The sequence below is a fragment of the Lissotriton helveticus genome, chromosome 4_1, assembly GCF_964261635.1.
Source record: "Lissotriton helveticus chromosome 4_1, aLisHel1.1, whole genome shotgun sequence".
Lineage (NCBI taxonomy): Eukaryota > Metazoa > Chordata > Amphibia > Caudata > Salamandridae > Lissotriton > Lissotriton helveticus.
In genome coordinates this window covers 1,823,205,748-1,823,225,776 of record NC_136063.1, presented here as the reverse complement: position 1 = coordinate 1,823,225,776, position 20,029 = coordinate 1,823,205,748, and the positions used below count along the sequence as shown (strand labels likewise).

The 20,029-nt window shown below is 46.7% G+C and overlaps 1 protein-coding gene across 4 annotated transcripts in view; it reads right to left on the bottom strand.

Annotated features, from left to right (window-relative positions):
- The window catches only part of SRPX2 (sushi repeat containing protein X-linked 2), a 454,362-nt gene that overhangs the window by 180,586 nt on the left and 253,747 nt on the right, over window positions 1-20,029 (bottom strand). For all 4 annotated transcript variants that reach the window (XM_078688454.1, XM_078688455.1, XM_078688457.1 and 1 more), the window contains one exon: window positions 4,295-4,471. In XM_078688454.1, the coding sequence (XP_078544580.1) occupies window positions 4,295-4,471 (177 nt within the window). The remainder of the gene's footprint in view (window positions 1-4,294; window positions 4,472-20,029) is intronic.

The following is a 20,029-nucleotide window of genomic DNA, read 5'->3' as shown; positions in this document are numbered from 1 at the left end:
CGGGAGCAGAAGTACAAGCCATGCATCTAGAACAGAAGTACAAGCCCTGCATCTAGAACAGAAGTGCAAGCCCTGCAATACAAGTACAAGCCCTGCATCTAGATCAGAAGTACAAGCCATGCATCTACAACAGAAGTACAAGACCTGCAACTGGAACAGAAATACAGGCCCTGCATCTGGAACAGAAGTACAAGCCCTGCAATACAAGTACAAGCCCTGCATCTAGAGCAGAAGTACAAGTCCTGCATCTACAACAGTGTGCATCTGTAACAGAAGTACAAGCCCTGCATCTAGAACAGAAGTGCAAGCCCTGAATTGGGAACAGAAGTACAAGCCCCGCATATGCAACAGAGTTTCAAGCCTTTCATCTGGAACAGAAGTACAAACCTTGCATCTAGAAAAGAAGTACATGCCTTGACTTAGGAACAGAAGCACAAGCCCTGCATCTAGAACAGAAGAACAAGCTCTGTATCTATAAAAGAAGTTCAAGCCCTGCATCTACAACAGAAGTATGAGACCGGCATTTAGAACAGAAGTACAAGCCCTGCAACTGGAACTGAAGTACAAGCCCTACATCTAGAACAGAAGTACTAGCCCTGAATCGGGAACAGAAGTACAAGCCCTGCATCTAGAACAGAAGAAAAAGCCCTGCATATAGACCAGAAGTACTAGCCCTAGATCGGAAACAGAAGTACAAGCCCTGCATCTAGAACAGAAGTGCAAGCCCTGCATTGGGAACAGAAGTACAAGCCCCGCATATACAACAGAGGTTCAAGCCTTTCATCTGGAACAGAAGTACAAACCCTGCATCTAGAAAAGAAGTACATGCCTTGACTTAGGAACAGAAGCACAAGCCCTGCATCTAGAACAGAAGAACAAGCTCTGTATCTATAACAGAAGTTCAAGCCCTGCATCTACAACAGAAGTACAAGCCCTGCATCTAGAACAGAAGTACACACCCTGCATTGGGAACAGACGTACAGGACCTGCATCTAGAAAAGAAGTACACGCCAGGCCCGGACTGGCCGATGCAGGCACCGGGCAATCTCCCGGTCGGCCGCATGGGTGGGGGCCGGTTTTGGGCCCCAGGGGGCCGTTTTTGTTACAGGGACGTTTTTGCAGCATAGAACAGAAGAAAAAGCCCTGCATATAGACCAGAAGTACTAGCCCTAGATCGGAAACAGAAGTACAAGCCCTGCATCTAGAACAGAAGTGCAAGCCCTGCATTGGGAACAGAAGTACAAGCCCCGCATATACAACAGAGGTTCAAGCCTTTCATCTGGAACAGAAGTACAAACCCTGCATCTAGAAAAGAAGTACATGCCTTGACTTAGGAACAGAAGCACAAGCCCTGCATCTAGAACAGAAGAACAAGCTCTGTATCTATAACAGAAGTTCAAGCCCTGCATCTACAACAGAAGTACAAGCCCTGCATCTAGAACAGAAGTACACACCCTGCATTGGGAACAGACGTACAGGACCTGCATCTAGAAAAGAAGTACACGCCAGGCCCGGACTGGCCGATGCAGGCACCGGGCAATCTCCCGGTCGGCCGCATGGGTGGGGGCCGGTTTTGGGCCCCAGGGGGCCGTTTTTGTTACAGGGACGTTTTTGCAGCATAGCTGCAAAAACGTCCCTGTAACAAAATCGGCCGAAAACCGGCCCTGGCAAAGAGTGCGGTCACACCCCCAGGGTAGAGGGGGGGCCGGCTGAGCACTTTGCCAGGGCCGATTTCGGGTCCCAGCCCGGCCCTGGTACACGCCCTGTATCTACAACAGAAGCACAAACCCTGCATCGGGAGCAGAAGTACAAGCCCTGCATCTAGAACAGAAGTACAAGCCCTGCATCTAGAACAGAAGTACAAGCCCTGCATCTAGAACAGACGTACAAGCACTGCATTTGCAACAGAAGTACAAGCCCATCATCTGCAACAGAAATACAAGCCATGCATCTGGAACAGAAGTGCAAGCCATGCATCTACAACAGAAGTACAAGACCTGCAACTGGAACAGAAATACAAGCCCTGCATCTGGAACAGAAGTACAAGACCTGCAACTGGAACAGAAATACAAGCCCTGCATCTGGAACAGAAGTACAAGCCCTGCCAGGGCCGGACTGGGAACCAAAACCGGCCCTGGCAAAGTGCTTGGCCGGCCCCCCCGCCTCCCGGGCGAGCGCTTTGCCAGGGCCGTTTTTCAGCCGATTTTGTTACAGGGCCGATTTTGCAGCTATGCTGCAAAACCGGCTCTGCAACAAAAACGGCCCCCAGGGCCCAAAACCGGCCCCCACCCTTGCAGCCGACCGGGGGATTGCCCGGTGCCCACAACGGCCAGTCCGGGCCTGAGCCCTGCAATACAAGTACAAGCCCTGCATCTACAACACAAGTACAAGACCTGCATCTTGTACAGAAGTTCAAGACCTGCATCTACAATAGACGTGCAAGCCCTGCATCTGAAACAGAAGTACCAGCCCTGCATCTAGAACCGAAGTTCAAGCCTTGCAACTACAAAAGAAGTTCAAGTCCTGCATCTAGAACAGAAGTGCACGCCCTGCATCTTGAACAGAAGTTGCGCCTTACATCTAGAACATAAGTACAAGCCCTGCATCTACAGCAGAGTCCAAGCCCTGCATCTAGCCCACCATAATGCAGGCAACGCCCTGCATGCCAGCATCCCACAAGCCATTTTCCAACCTCGCAAGCCATTGTCCAACCTGTCAAGGAACTGAGGAAGCTTAACAGAATCTCACCCACCTACTGCCTTCACTACCAGCTTCTATCACGTACTGCTGTAGCTCCACTGGAACTGATGCTGGGACAGTTGCAATTTTCTTGGAAATGGAGAAGGTGTTGAAAAACTTTCTCTGCACATCTTGACATGCCAGTCATGTTTACTCTTATGTGGTCATGGAGAACACAGAACGGCATGGCATTAATGCTCTCCTGGGTTTAATAGAGTTACACTGAGTGACGTATAGTTTCAGAACAAACACACCACCCTCATGTACAAGCCTGAAAAAAATACTTACTTGAGTGAACTTACTAGCTCTCATCAGCAGTCCCCAAGATAACAGAAGGAGTAAAGTCCAATTAGTAACAACAAACTATTCTACTAGAGGTATTCACAGCATGCTGACATTGGGGCATCATATTACTTTCCTATTCACCCATCGTGCTGGAACTGATTGACCCTGGCCTCTAAGCACATGAAGGACATATTACTTCCAACCACACCAAGGGCCATATGTATCAAGCAAATTCGCATTCGCAAAGGCCGCAATTCGCTGAATTTCGGCCTATGCGAATGGGAATTTGCTACATGGTATGTATTAAGGAAAATGTGGTGCAAAATAAGGAATCGCAAAATTTGCGATTCCTTATTTTGCAATTTTATTTAAGGAATCGCAAATTTTGCGATTCCTTAAATGCAATGTATGAAGCAAAAACAAATTGCAAAATGTCCTTAAGCAATCGCAAATTACCACCAACTTCTGGTTGGTGGTAAGTTGCGAATTCCTTGAAAAATTCACATTTCTGCATTTTTCAAAGTGCCATGTGACGCACATACATGCCCTTGCGGCATGTATGTGCGCCACATGTGCACCCATGCATATTTCAGGGGTACAACAGGGTGTCCTTTTTACACCCCTGCACCCTTGAAATTATTCTCATACTTTATTGTGTGTAATATCACATATGTGCCAGTTGTTTGATGCTGCTTTGAAACTAAATAAAATAAAAAAAAATTAAAAAGTGACCTGGTCACTGGTTATCATTCTTACTCTTAAGAATAGGATGCCACCTGGAGACTGAATGAATGAATGAAAAGCTGTATTCGATTACTATAAACAAGCATCTTAAAAGCACATAATATTATGTTAATATACACACTTTGTACAAAAGAAATCACATTATACAATAAAAATTACTGCTTTGCATTTTTTTAAAAAATCTTTCCTTGTCATATTATTATATATTTCCTACATTTAACCTAATTTTTCATGAAGTTTACCAAGCACCATATGACAAATTAATTATTTAAAAATTGTAATACTAAAAACGCTGGTTGACATTTTTTAAAATCTGTATTTTGGAGGCACAAATATAGGAAGGGCTGGTGAAGAGAAAGACCATATTTGGAAGCTCCCTTATGTGCAGGAGTCATAGTTTGAAGAGGTACGACAGTAAACAACGGTGTGTTTTTGGGCTGTAGGCTCATCCTCAAGAATGAAAAGTCTGTGATAATAAACGCAGGATAAAAGAAATTAACTTATGGAAAAAATATGCAGAAATTACCTACACAGACTGGTTCTAAGCCACTCCATCGCCCGTTTTCCATACAGATCCTGTTGCGATCACCCTCTAAGTGGTAGCCAGGAAAGCAAGTGTAATCACAACGAGAGTCCTGGAATACACTGGCTGAACACTGGTATGCTCCGTTTGGTATTGCTGGTAGCACTCGGCACCTGATGCCTGCAAAGTAAAGTATAAGCTTTGAATAAGTACACCTGATCGTGTGGTAAAATGGGTGCTATTAAGCATAACGTAATGATAAGCACAGGTGCGTATTACATAACTTATGAAATACTCCTAAACCTACTGTAAAGTACCTCATACACAGACAATGACAGGGAAAACAAGCATGAGATAACATTTAAATATACTTACAACCACAGTCCTACCTCTGAGGAAAGGGACATCGTCTTGTGTAACCTTCATAGCCATATATATTGTAAGGTTAAGATTCTGAGAGAGCGCAAACTGACCTAAATGTATGAGTGCATCACACTTACCCGTAGTAAGCACAAATCATGAGGAGAAATGCCATGAGTGCTAGTAGTATCTGCAATTATATTCTGAATGTATAGCTAATGTAGAGATTTAAGTAGAAATGGAACTAATACAGAAATGTGTGACACTATATGATTTTATTAGATGTGATTATTCCTGAATCCATGTCGTGTAGCTGCTAAAATGTAAGATGGCATGTGGTTAAACGCAGAATGTGGTAGGCCTCAGGGCCAGAGCTAGAAGGGAAGGTGTTTCTTTTCACGACATAGATTGCACTAATGTTTTGGTCATTGCATTAATGGGCCATGATTTATAGATGTGTTTACTGAATAATAGAATAAGAGTATTAACATGCTTTAATTAATGAAGAAGTTGAATGCTATAATCATTATGAGAAATGCTGTAGGCCTGAAATGTTTTAACATTGATTTACACGTATTGGTCTGGGCCGAGAAATGTTGCGAACCTTTTTGGAAGTCTATGAGAGTTGGGTTCTTGGCTGCAGATGTCTGTCTGCAAGAGAAAAGGGAGGATCCGATTATAAATAATATGAATAGAGGTCTGTTCAGTAGACGGCCCAGACATGGAGGAGGGTTCCGGAATGTTTAAGGGGTATCAGCGGGCCGGAGAAGAGTCTGAGAAGCAAGGTCAACTCCAACGTATGAGGCCCAATACAAAGCAGCATGGAAAAAGCCAGAAGCTACACCACGTGAGGGGCGTCTCACGAGGGGCGTCTCAAATGTTGTTGACTGTTTTGTATTAGGGACAGCACCCCTGGGTGGAGTTAGAGCAGATGCCTGAGGACCCTTTAGAGAGCGGATGGGTAGGCAGAGAGGGGTCATGACTGGAGAACTATAGGTTTTCACCAAGAGACTAAGAGTGAGTGACTTCCCTTGGGGGTCATTCACTGCTGACACCTTTTGTTAGGTTGAGACTTGGTTAAGTAGGGATACCATCTAGAGCAGGGTAGGGACAGCCTAACCTGTGTGTTTTCCTCCAACTTAAATGAAGGAGAGATCTCAATATGCGTCAATGCTGATAGCTTTATTATTCTTAGAACTTGTGCTGGTAATTTCCGTTGCTCGTCTGAGGGCTTTCAGAGAGCACATGTATGTAGTTGGACCTGTGTATCTCGTGAATCTCATTCTGAGATGCCTGTATTTGCAGCTTATCCTAACCTTACAATAAACTTTTGAAAGCTAGAAGTTGTTTGTGATCTTTTGGAGCGGAGTCCTTTATTGGGTGAACTAACTTGGTAAGAGAGGCACTTTCTTCCTTCAATGACAGGCAACAAAGGTTCAGTCGACCAGATCGGGGTTTAGATCTATAGTGATAAGGTATCGATCAAAATCTCGCCCTTCCAGTTGGTAGCAGAGGATGGTTGCCTTCTTGAGGACGGTGACCTAGGCCAGGTTAGCTTACCCCAAGGCCCCTAGAGATCGATGATCGGAAGAACCGCCCGCCGAAGAAGATCCGGATGACGTGAGACAGAAAAAGCAGCAGTATCGGTCGAGAGTGAGTATAAAGGGTCATGCGTGTTAGATTGCGGTGTTTTTGTATTGTATCTATGTTGTAATGTCTGGCGGAGTTGAATGTCTGTAGAGTGACTGTGGAACAGGTTGTGAGCCCGCGCAACCGGTGGAAATCTTAAGTGCAAGGAGAGCTTAAGTGGTTCGGGTGTATCGGACACCCAGAGTAATTGTCAAATAGTGTGAAGGGGGTCATGAGGTACCATTGATCACCCGAAAGACCGAGATAGGGGGAACGTAAGAGTGAGTGCGTGAGTAACGGACGCTGGTCGGAGGTTACTGTGTGTGTAAGCAACCTATCAGAGAGACGATAGACATTTCGTCAGTTGTGTTGACAATTACATATAGACTGTGGACGTACAGTCGAGGGAAGTGACCGCTTGGTCGGAAGTAGTCATTTTTCGGTGTATGAATGGGACGCATGCATGACCGGGAGACGAGTTGAGAAAGGAGGGGTGCTGCTGCGAAGCGGAGAAAAGTGACGTCAGGAAGTGTCGCGCAGTGATTGGCTGACCGGAGAAAGACCGCGCTGTGATAGGCCAGCTAGCAAAGACGTCAGAAAGTGTCGAGCTGGGATTGGCCGACCGGAGAAAGACCGCGCTGCGATAGGCCAAGTTAGCAAAGCCGCGCCAGGATTGGTGGATTGTCATCAGGAAGTAAACAGAGTAGCGAGGCTGGATATTGTGCGCATAATTATGAAGTGTTTTAAATGGCTGAGAGCGGCGTTTAAAAAAGAGAAGCGGGGATCGGATGAAGGGGAAGAAGCCCCGCCGGAGGGTACGCCGGCTCGTTACATGGCAGTGAATGTTGGGCTGCATACGATCCTTTGGATATCAGAGTGGAGTAAGATCACGGAAGGAAATGAGGAACTGACGTTCCCGAAGTACGGGACGTTCAGATTAGAGGTGTTACATCGATTAAAATCAGTCATGACCTCAATGAGACCCTTGCCTAGACCGACCCAGTTTGAAGCCCTTGATGCATGGATTAGGGCAGCGCATGAAAAAAATATGAACAGACGACAAGAAAGGGTGAAACGATCGGTAAGGGCAGTGCAGGATGCCAGGTGGGATGCGGATGCTAAAAGATGGAGAGTGCATAACATGGAAGTAAATAAACTGTACCCGGTGTTAGAGGTGCCCGGAAATAAAAGCCCCCTAGAAGAGGATGATGAGAGCGAAACAGAGGACAGCCTGATAAACAGATTATTGACAGACAGGCCACCCCCGTATAATAGAGCAGGGGGAGAGGTCGAGCATAGTGAAAGAGAAAAGGGGGGCAATGCAGGGGAGCATGGACCGCTTCCCAGTTCAGAGTGGGATCCTGAGGCAAAGAAAGAGCTGTCCCAGCCTAGTCAGGTGCAACAGGTAGTCGGGAGGTTTGTGGTACAAAGAGCGCCGGAAACGGAGTGCGCCACATCCTACGGATTACCAGCTGCACTACAGGTACCTGTTACCATAGGTCCTATAGTATCGATATATGACCCAGAGAGAGCAAGAGGGGAAGAACGGGTACGGAAGGACGGAGAAAGAGCAGAGACGGCAAGGAGGAACGATACGATCAATTCCCCAAGTCAGATGCCGATACCCAGAGAGTGGAGCACCCCGATGCGCACAGCAGGGGATCCAGGAGGGGATCCTGGGGGCCCTAGATGGCCAGTGGATCTGAGGGGATCTGGACGAAAATCCTTTCAAGAGCTAAATGAGTACATGAAGAAGTGGGATGAGGCAGTGGAGGCTCACAAGAGCATCATAGCTGCAGAAGCTGAAAGGGAAAGTCAGGACAGCAGAGCTCGGACTCACTGCGGGGCTGGGGAGAGCAGCCCGGAGTGGGACTGGAGAGAGAGAGATAGTAGGGGAGTCACCCATTGGGCCCGGAGTGGAGATAGAACGGACCTGGAAAACGGGGGCCCCGGGAGTGGAGGGGTGGCGCGCCCAATACTCAGTGAAGGGGAGAGGAGAACGCAAGAGTATAGAAACAGCTTTAAGTGTACCCACTGTGTGCCCGGCACCAGAGAACTGAATGGGAGTTGTGAGAGGTCGCACCATAGTCCCTGTGATGACGGAAACGAGCGCAGCCCAGGGAATATGGGGAACCAGGAAGGATCGTATCGGATACTGAGCGATACTAGGCAAAGGGAGAGTAGCGACCAGAGGGAAAATAACAGAGAGGAGTACGGTGAAAGGAGAGAAGCAGGAGAGAGTGGGCAGAGCAAGAGTGGGGGTAACAGGCCCGTGTTCCATCACCTTCCAAGATCGGATGGCCGAGCATGGGACCTGGAGAGATGGGAGCAAGGGAGAGCACTCATTAACTCTCCCGAGCCCAAACGTAGAGCTCGGAGTTGGGATGGTAGGGAGACCAGTGAGCCCCCTTCGAAAGACATATTGCGAGCTGAGATAAAAGCTAAGAGACTCGATGTCGCCAGCTTAAGGTCAGACCTGGATGACATGATAGATGGTACCCTGCCTTTAGAGAGAATGGAAATGTATGAGCAGGATGAAATACTGTATATGGCAAAGGACATCACTCGAAAAGCGAGAGCAATCCATGAGAAGTTAGTCGAACTAGCAGGCAAATATATGGTGGACCTGTCAAGAACCAAAGCATTACAGGGTAACCACAGGCTACATTATACAGATCGAGACCTAGATGAGAGGAGAACGATCGGGCTGAAAACGCACATAAGGGAACTGATCACTGGAATAAGGACATGGAGGGCACTAGATAAGTGGGAAGAGAGGTGGTCCAAGAAAGGGACCGTCAGGAGAAGCACGCTTGGTACGACACCAGGAAGGCTGCAGGGAATAGAAGCATACCCTTTGCGTGAAGTCGCAAATGGGAATTATGTACATGTCCCTTGGAGTAGGGGAGATTTAGCTGCTTTTACCACCTCCTTCCCCAAATTGCGGGAAAGCCCAGTGGAGTGGTACAAGCAAGTTGAGAGATTTGTAAAAATCTCAAAGGTCCTATGGATAGATCTGAACACGCTGTTTGACATTGTAGTACCAGGAGATCTGTGGACAGCATGCAAGGTTAGCGCTGAGTGGCCCACAACGGAGCCGGAGAGAGATGCTAAGACTAATGGGCCGTCCGAGATTGTGATGGCAAAATTCGAGAGAGTGATGACTTGGCTGAAAGAGAAAGTGCCAATGCAAGACATAGATTGGGTCAAAATAGACCGAACCAGACAGGAACCCAAAGAGACAGTTCACGAATATTATGAGAGATTGCTGAAGGCGTTTAAACAGTATAGCGGCTTGGATGTAATGGATCCAAAAGACATAGGGCAATTTGTGTCCAAGTTCGTCCTGGGACTGAGACCGGATATTAGTTTAATGATTCAGCAACACTTGATTTGTTGGCAAAATAGACCCCTAGACGAAATACTGAGATATGCCAGGTACTGCTGTGATGAGATAGACTCCAAGGCTAAGAAACTAAAAGAAAAATTGATGGTGGTACAGATGCAGGCAGCAGGGAAGGGGGGACAGCAGCAACAGCAGCAAGGAACAGGTACAGGAGGAAAGAAGCAGTACAGTCAGAACAGGGGCAATGAGGAGAGTTCCACCTTTAGACCCAGAATAGACATAGCTGCCTTGAAGAAAACGACTAGGTGCCACCAGTGTAACGAGGTGGGGCATTGGAAACGCGAGTGTCCCTACAATGTAGAGATAGGAGAACAAGAGGAAGAGGAGGAAGAGGTCCAGAGCGCGCCTACGAGAGGGGTGACGCCATACCAGGGAAAGGTGCTCAAAGGGGGGGGGGCTCCTCCCCGAGCCCAGTTCCCGCAACCTCCCCGAGTAGGGAATATGGGTAAGACCTATAGACAGATGCCCCTGTTTGTAGAAGGAGAAGAGTGCTATTATGTGGACCCATTAACCGGACAGAGAGTGGAAAGAGAAGACTGCACCCTCGGGGCAGCCTTGGAGGTGGACCAGAGGGGACCCTATGTCGAAGCAGAAGTAGCAGGGTGCCCCACGACATTTCTGGTGGACACAGGAGCCACTAGGTCCACGATCAGATCAGCTGCAGTTCCAGACCTGCCCATGTCTGGAGAGACCATACAAGTGGTGGGGGTCGCAAACAGGAGAATAACCAGCCAATTGACAGAACCGGTACAGGTGAAAATAGGGAAGTACAGCGATGAGCACCAGTTTGTGGTTTGCGATTCAAGTCCTGTGTGTCTGCTAGGCAGAGACCTGTTGTGTAAATTGAATTGTACAATATACTGTACACCTCAGGGAGTGGAGGTATTGACCAATGATGATGACGCAGACTTCAAAGTTGCAAACTCAAGAATATGCGTGGAGCTGTACCCTACTTTGACAGTAGATGAGCTCCCCTGGGACTTGAGAGAGACAGTGGCACCAGAAGTATGGGACTTCACTGGGGAAGAGATTGGATTGGTCAAAGGGGTGGACCCAGTGAAAATTGTAGTGAAACCGCATGCTGAGTTCCCAAGAACACCCCAATATAAATTGACTCCAGAAACGATTGCAGGCATAAAACCCGTGATCGAGTCCATGATTAAACAGGGAATACTGAAAGAAATCGTGGGTAGTCCATGCAACTCCCCGATTATGGGTCTGCAGAAACCAAATGGGAAATTCCGGATAGTACAGGACCTTCGAAAGATTAATAACATAGTCGTTTCGTGTTGTCCAGTGGTACCGAATCCATCAGTGATACTGTTTCAGATTCCATTCCAAGCTGAGTGGTTCACTGTGATTGATCTTTGTCAGGCTTTCTTTTCGATCCCTCTGGACGAAGAAAGCCATTTTCTTTTCGCATTTAAGCTGGAAGGTCGCGTCCTAACATGGTGTCGTATTCCTCAGGGGTATACAGAGAGCCCATCGATCTTTAACCAGCTTTTGAAGAAAAATCTTGAAAGTCTAGTGCTGCCCCAGAAGTCAGTTCTGGTCCAGTACATAGACGACCTCCTCGTGGCGTCAGAAACAGAAGAAGCTTGCAGGGAGGACTCCATTGCTTTGTTAAATCACCTAGCTGCCAATGGGCACAAGGTGTCCCCGGGAAAGTTGCAGTACTGCCTGACAGAGGTGCAGTACTTGGGACACAGAATAGAGAAAGGCAAACGAAAGGTGTCACCAGACAGGATAGAGGCGATCATGAAAATGAATGCGCCTAAGACACAGAGAGAGGTCAGGATGTTCCTAGGGATGGTGGGTTATTGCCGACAGTGGATCGCGAACTTTTCACTGAAAGCAAAGCCCTTGCAAAAACTGACGCATAAGGAGGTGAGCGATCCGGTACCATGGGACAAAGACTGTTTGATGGCATTCCTACAGCTGCGAGAGGACCTGTGTCGTGCTCCGGCATTGGGAATGCCTGATTACAATAAACCATTTTTGCTTTACTGTTGTGAGAGAGAAGGTTGCGCGTTGTCTGTGTTAGTCCAAATCCATGGGAATGCCCGTAGACCAGTTGCTTATTTCTCGGCTACTTTAGACCCAGTAGCCGCAGCGTTGCCCGGATGTCTCAAATCCGTTGCTGCAACGGGTGTCAGCATTGAGAGATGTGAAAATATCGTCATGGGGCACCCGTTAGAGGTGTATGTGCCCCATTCTGTTGAACTGTTGATGACCAGGACCAAAACACAGCATCTGACCAACAGCAGGCTCACGCGCTATGAGCAAGTTATTCTTGCTGCAGAGAATGTGACCCTCAGGAGATGCTCTGTTTTGAACCCTGCCACCTTGATGCCACTCCCAAATGATATCGAGGATGATGATGAATGTACAGACCATGACTGCCTCGATGTGACTGAACTATGCACCAAACCCAGACCCGACATCGTAGATGAGCCACTGACCGACCCAGACGAAATTTTCTTTGTCGATGGCTCATGTGTAAGAGACGAAGTTGGGCAGTTGAGAGCAGCTTACGCTGTTTGTACAATTACTGGAGTGGTGGAAGCTGGGTGCCTGGAAGGAGTACACTCCGCTCAGGTAGCCGAGATTATTGCCTTGACACGTGCTTGCTTGGCAAGCAATCAAATTCGAGTCACCATATACACCGACAGCCAATATGGTTATGGGGTGGTTCATGATTACGGGCAGTTATGGTCTCAAAGAGGGTTCATGACCTCTTCAGGCTCTCCCATTCGCAATGGAGAGTTTGTGCGCCTGTTGTTAGAGGCGTTGCAATGTCCAGCAGGTATCGCAGTTGTAAAGTGCACCGCACATACCAGAAATGAGGACTTCGTCTCGAAAGGCAATAGATATGCCGACGAAGTCGCGCGGTATTGCGCAGAACAAGGGTACTCTTTCACAGAGGTGGAGGTGGGTGGAATAAATGTAAGGACTGAATTAGCCATGATATTGGAAACTGTTGATACTTGGGACGAACTGGCAAACATGCAAGAAAATGCTCCTGATTTTGAAAAAGAAACATGGGAAAAGGCAGGATGTGTAGTGGGTGAGTCCCATTTTTGGGTCTCAGCAGACGGCAGAGCAGTGTTGCCCAATGAGATGGTGAGCCCAATGGCCAGACACATACATGGTCCCGTACACCTAGGGAGAGACGCTATGCTGAGAGTGTTTAGACAGACCTGGTACAATCCTAAGTTTAGAATAGCAGCAGAAGCAGTGTGCCAGCGTTGTGTGACCTGTCAGCAGCTGAACGTAGGGAAAAGAACACCAGTTGCACTGAGTCACATAGGAAGGTCTGGAGGTCCATTCAATCGAATGCAGATAGATTTCATTGAAATGCCGAGGTGCAACCGCCTCCGCTATGTCCTGGTGGTTGTTTGTGTATTCTCCAGATGGGTTGAGGCATACCCTACACGTAGGTGCGACACCCTCACAGTGGCCAAGTTACTGCTCAGGGAACTCATTCCGCGCTTCGGGGTGCCGGCCTCTTTGGAATCAGATAGGGGAACGCATTTCAACAGCGAGCTTGTGAAGATGATTTGTGCGGCTCTGAACATAGATCAGAAATTGCATTGCAGTTACCGACCAGAAGCCTCAGGAATTGTGGAGCAGATCAATGGCACGATCAAAGCCAGAATTGCAAAAGTGTGTTCCTCAACGACCCTGAGTTGGCCTGACGCCCTGCCATTGGTCCTCATGAGCCTTCGTAGTACCCCAGACAGAAGAACGGGGTTGTCACCACATGAGGTGTTAATGGGGAGAACAATGAGGCTGCCATCTGTCCCAACTACTGCACTGTTAAATATCACAGATGATATGATCCTGGACTATTGTAAGGGGCTGTCTGACGCCATTCATTCTGTGTCCCTTCAGGTGCAGGCTGCCGAGGTTCCATCGTGCCAGGGCCCGTGCCATGACCTGTACCCTGGGGACTGGGTCCTGGTGAAAAAACATGTGAGAAGAAGCTGCTTGGATGTTCGTTGGCGTGGGCCCTTCCAGATCATCCTGATCGCGAATACGGCTGTAAAGGTGGGAGGCCTGCCCAATTGGATCCACGCGTCACATACGCGAAGGGTTCCAGCACCTCGGGAAGAAACAGCTCCTCTCTCGGATAGACGTCCAGCAGAGGACCGAGAAGCCATAGAGGGGGCTAGCCAAGCTGTAGAGGTGCCAGCGGAAGCAGGGAACGAGTCTGACCAAGCTGAGGACGGTCAGTACAACAGCGAAACAGACGACGCTACAGAAGGAGAAAGTAGCTGGGAGTACGAGTCAGACACTGACAGGTCTGACAGAGAGCGAGAACAGACAAGAAGGAGAAGGAGTAGAAGGGCACGTGGAGAAGCTAATTGGCCGCAAAGAAGGAGCTCTAGCCTGAGGTCAACTCCAGAGATAACCCTTCCTCCGATATCAGAAGACTCAGACCCGGAAGAAGGTGCTCAGGGCGCTGAAGCACCGGACCGAAGAAGGTCAAGAAGAGTGCGTGTGCCTAGCAGAAGATACTCCACCCCTGAGTGGACATATCTGGCGACAAATGTCTTTGAAACAGGAGACAGGGAGGATTCGAGCGGTGGTGGTGTCCAGTTCTGAGCCCATCGTCACCGTGGAAATACGACTGTTGGTACCCGGAGTCGAACAAGAAGGGTCACTAACATTCATGCTCCCCAGACCTCCCCGCCTCAGCAAGTTAAAACACATGTTTCTCTCAGAATTGCAATTCCCCGACTTTGGTACAACGATAACAGCCCATGAAGAGCACAATCTTCGTTTGGAAATACTGAACTTTGCTATCGAAGCTGCAGGCACAAACCTGATAGTAGATGCTTAAAGGACTTTGTAAATAAAGCGAGCAGAAAAAGAAGATTACCTAGCGCCCAGGAAGCAGAGAATATTAGGGAACTTCCCTTGAGTTGATGGAGAAGGGCTAGGGTTGTCTGTATTGAACTGTTAAAGGACTTTTGCGAAGAAGGTTGTCAGCTTCCAGTTGTGTGGATTCTAAAGACAAAAGGAGTAAAAAGAGACTGTAAAGGAACGAGAAGAAAGGAACTTTGTGCCAAGATAAGAGAGAGCTATATTGTCTGACGAAATGGAAGCCGGCACCCAGAACCGCAGAGCTAAATGTATAATAGGTACACTAATAGTAGGAGTGATAATATTAATAGCTTTAGTGGTAACAATTTCTTATGTAAAGGGACATGAGGAAGAGGCGAAGGTAACTGATGTGAAATCTGTAGAAACGCTTACACCCACTGTTGCTGGTGAGAAAAGGGAAAACACTCAAGAGAAAGCGTTATTAGCTGCAGAAGCCCGCAGGTTACACGTAGATGAGTCCCAAGGAGACTTTAGGTCAAATGCTTATGCTAAACTCTTATATGAATACGTGGATGCCATGGAGGTTAAGGACTGTTACGTCTGCATGCAGTTGCCGGCGTCTGTAGATGAAGGCATTAGATATCATCACCTCCCGCTGACATATGGCATTACATGTAGCTTACTGCTTAGTATATTTTATGGGAGAGATAGTTTTGAATACTATTTCTCCAACTATGATTCAGTGTTGCCAGAAGTCCCAAATTATAAGCAGATGAACAAATGGGACTACTGGAAGAGTGAAGACAGATTGGCCAAGTTCTTCATTCCTTGGATTACCTTAGATACTTCACATGCCCGTAGAAATAACCTGACATGCAAAGTGTCAGAAGTCGAGAAGAAGTTCATAGGGCAGGTGGATGATCGTTACAGGAGACAAAAGATTTTGAAAAAATCAGGACAATGGAAAACAGATTGGACCGAGGAAGAGAAGGCACACAAGAGAAAGGGTAGTAGTGGTCCAATAGCTTTAGATAAGACGCAGAAAGGAAAGCTATGTCTTCACCGAGCCAAAACGTATTACGAAAATGTATACGTGGGAGAAGTCAGTTGTGAACATGCTTTCAATATAGAGTACTATACTAAAGATTTCCTGAAGGGAATGCAAGTGATTCCAAATGTGTATTTTGTATGTGGAAGAAATGCCTACGTGAGACTACCTGACAACTGGTATGGATCATGTTACCTAGCAATTGTCTTCCCCAAAATATATCATGCACAAGACTTAGAGATCATCGAGGGCAAGACATCATCGAGGGGAAGGAGAGATATAGGAGATGCAGAAATGGTTGGAGATGTCTTTGGAGCTATGTTCCCTCTTTTGGGACTAATCCTTAATGATGTTAAAATTAGACGACTGGCAACAGTCGTCGACAGGTTGTCTGCCAGCACTGCTCAGTCCTTAATGCTGGTAGAAGGAGAGATGCAATCGATAAGGGCTATGGTTCTTCAGAACCGTCTTGCGTTAGACGTCCTACTAGCAAAAGAGGGCGGAGTCTGTAAGGCTTTGAAGGTCCAGGAATGTTGTACTTACATTCCAGACAATTCAAAGCCCCTTGAGAAAGTTATTAGGAACATAACTGATATTCACAAGGAGATCGAAGACTTGAGTAGAGAAAATGTCTGGGAAAAGGTGGGCCACGGAATGAGTGAAGTTGGAGGGTGGATCTCCACCTTAGGCAAAAGCTTTGTGTGGTATATGCTAAAACCTATCATCATAATATTGATCTGTGGGATCATATTGTGGGGATTGGTGAGGGTATTCAAATGGTACAGAGCAAGAAGGTCAGAAAGGGCCCAAAGAGAGCAGCTGCAGAGATTGGCTGCCATACAAGATAATCAGTACAGGAGTCTGAGGGCTCTGGAAGCGCAGAGACAAGTTATGCTAGCAATAACTGCAGTTTAAATGTTAGTGATGACCCCGAGAGGTCATCAAAGGGGGGAACTGAGAGAGCGCAAACTGACCTAAATGTATGAGTGCATCACACTTACCCGTAGTAAGCACAAATCATGAGGAGAAATGCCATGAGTGCTAGTAGTATCTGCAATTATATTCTGAATGTATAGCTAATGTAGAGATTTAAGTAGAAATGGAACTAATACAGAAATGTGTGACACTATATGATTTTATTAGATGTGATTATTCCTGAATCCATGTCGTGTAGCTGCTAAAATGTAAGATGGCATGTGGTTAAACGCAGAATGTGGTAGGCCTCAGGGCCAGAGCTAGAAGGGAAGGTGTTTCTTTTCACGACATAGATTGCACTAATGTTTTGGTCATTGCATTAATGGGCCATGATTTATAGATGTGTTTACTGAATAATAGAATAAGAGTATTAACATGCTTTAATTAATGAAGAAGTTGAATGCTATAATCATTATGAGAAATGCTGTAGGCCTGAAATGTTTTAACATTGATTTACACGTATTGGTCTGGGCCGAGAAATGTTGCGAACCTTTTTGGAAGTCTATGAGAGTTGGGTTCTTGGCTGCAGATGTCTGTCTGCAAGAGAAAAGGGAGGATCCGATTATAAATAATATGAATAGAGGTCTGTTCAGTAGACGGCCCAGACATGGAGGAGGGTTCCGGAATGTTTAAGGGGTATCAGCGGGCCGGAGAAGAGTCTGAGAAGCAAGGTCAACTCCAACGTATGAGGCCCAATACAAAGCAGCATGGAAAAAGCCAGAAGCTACACCACGTGAGGGGCGTCTCACGAGGGGCGTCTCAAATGTTGTTGACTGTTTTGTATTAGGGACAGCACCCCTGGGTGGAGTTAGAGCAGATGCCTGAGGACCCTTTAGAGAGCGGATGGGTAGGCAGAGAGGGGTCATGACTGGAGAACTATAGGTTTTCACCAAGAGACTAAGAGTGAGTGACTTCCCTTGGGGGTCATTCACTGCTGACACCTTTTGTTAGGTTGAGACTTGGTTAAGTAGGGATACCATCTAGAGCAGGGTAGGGACAGCCTAACCTGTGTGTTTTCCTCCAACTTAAATGAAGGAGAGATCTCAATATGCGTCAATGCTGATAGCTTTATTATTCTTAGAACTTGTGCTGGTAATTTCCGTTGCTCGTCTGAGGGCTTTCAGAGAGCACATGTATGTAGTTGGACCTGTGTATCTCGTGAATCTCATTCTGAGATGCCTGTATTTGCAGCTTATCCTAACCTTACAATAAACTTTTGAAAGCTAGAAGTTGTTTGTGATCTTTTGGAGCGGAGTCCTTTATTGGGTGAACTAACTTGGTAAGAGAGGCACTTTCTTCCTTCAATGACAGGCAACAAAGGTTCAGTCGACCAGATCGGGGTTTAGATCTATAGTGATAAGGTATCGATCAAAATCTCGCCCTTCCAATTCTTTTTAATGGAAATGTGTTTTGAATACTTTTTGAACATGGAAATATTTTTAAGCTAGAAATTGTTGTCCTAGTGCTTTCCTAGTAACTATGGCAAAGTGATCTGCCATGTATGAATACTCTTAATCCAGCCACCTTAATGTGACGGCAATAGGTCTCGCCTTCAGGACCTTTTAAGTGTTTAGCCATGCAGATCTCCCACACACTCACAACATCTTTGCATAATTGCACAGCATCAGCCATGGGTTAACTTAAAATCTAAGTAGTCTGCAGAAAGAAAAATCTGTCAACAACTACAGACGCTATTTGCCCTGTTGGCGCGAGTGTGGTACAGTGGTACAATGAGGGAAAAAGATGCTCGAAGGGTGGTTAAAAAGCAGTTTAGTGTCAGTAGATAAAGGTTCTCGAGCTAATCCTGGCGTCCTTACATGTATGCAGCACAGTATCCCACTACCCTGGAGAACATTTCATGCACAGCCTAAGAAGACAGTGTGGGTCAAGCTGACCACGCTGCGAAGCATCTGCACTGCTGTACAGCATGGCTACTAAACATTGCCAATAGGTAAGACCTACTGGCTTTGCTTGCTTTTCTGGGTCTATTCTGGCAGATTTCTATTTGTGCTACAACTTACATGTCCTGGTTTTTATTAATGAGGTGGAAGGCAACGCATAGGATGACGTGTTCCTGTGGAAACTTACAGGGTTAGTCTGGAGAACTTATCAGAAAGCAATTTAAGTGCCATAGACACTATGGAATTTGCAGTAAAACGTATAACATTAAATGCGACTTTCACACAGTCTACCTTAGTGCCTCATTGTCAGTTTCCTATGGTGATGGCCATTGTCAGGCACGTTATTCTGTGTCCTGCAGCGGCTGCAGAACTTTAGCCTGTGGTTACCCTACCACAGACATTTTTTAACTGGGGCACTTTTTTCTCAGGAATAATATCCAAAATGTTTTGGGTTCCAGTTCAGTTTTTTACCACAGTCAACAAAGGTGGATTTGTCACTGACATATTGTTTGCCGTTAATGTCTTGGAGGGGGTTCATCAGACACTAGAAACTATTGCTTTTTTCACCTTCAGCAGATCTGCATGGGACCAATATCACGATAATAGAGAATTCAGTCTAGTCACCTTCCATATTAAAAAAAAAAAACATTTCTTTATTATTTTTCAGTTGTATCCAAACTAATCACAAGTTCAACAATGCAAACACCAGTACATTGCAAGGTAGCAGTACAAAGTCTAGTTGCAACACATGCCAAGGGTTGCCGTTAGTGACTCAGGTGTGGTTATTGTTTACAGTGTTGGCGTCCCAGTGGTGATACTACCAACTGAAGAATATTTGAGGTCAATATTTGCAGTTTATGTTGCATATATCATTAACCCCTTCGTTGCGGCGGCTATTCCACCGCAGCGCTAAGGGAGAGGCGGGGCCGCGCGGCGCTTCCGTACTCGTGATGGAACCGCTCCGTCACGGCCCTCGGGTGAGCTGTGCTTGTGACGGAACAGTTCCGTCACGGCCCCGCCCGCTCTTTAGAACGTCAGCGAAGGCGCGGAATTCGCGCAGCACAGGCGCGGAGAGCGGGCCGTGACGGAACCGTTCCATCACCAGCACAGCCCACCCGAGGCTCGTGACGGAAAGGTTCCGTCACGAGCATGGGAGGGGTTAAAGAATATCGTGTTCCTTGTACTTTAACATTCATGGCAGTCTTGAGATAAGTGTGAAAAGGCCTTTATTAACATACCGTCGCCAGTCAATGCGATCACCCAGAGGTTTGTGATTTTTTTCTGTTTTTCTCCTTAGCTGTAGTCTCTGCTTCTGACCAATACCTTTTCTGTAGCCTCCCGTATTCCCAGAGTGCCAAATCGCTGCTTCTATTTATATATATCTAAATAAAATTCCGGGGATGCAATGAACGTTTTTATAACGTGTTCAAGGTGTTCGTGCACTCACTTTAGAGAGCGCATCGTATACTGCTAGTTTATGGTAATGAGGAGACAACCAGTTTGTTTAGAATTTGTAAGTGTAAGTAAGAGACAACACCCTCTGACGTTGCTACTAAATGCGGTGGCCTTGCTGCAAATTTAAGACAAGG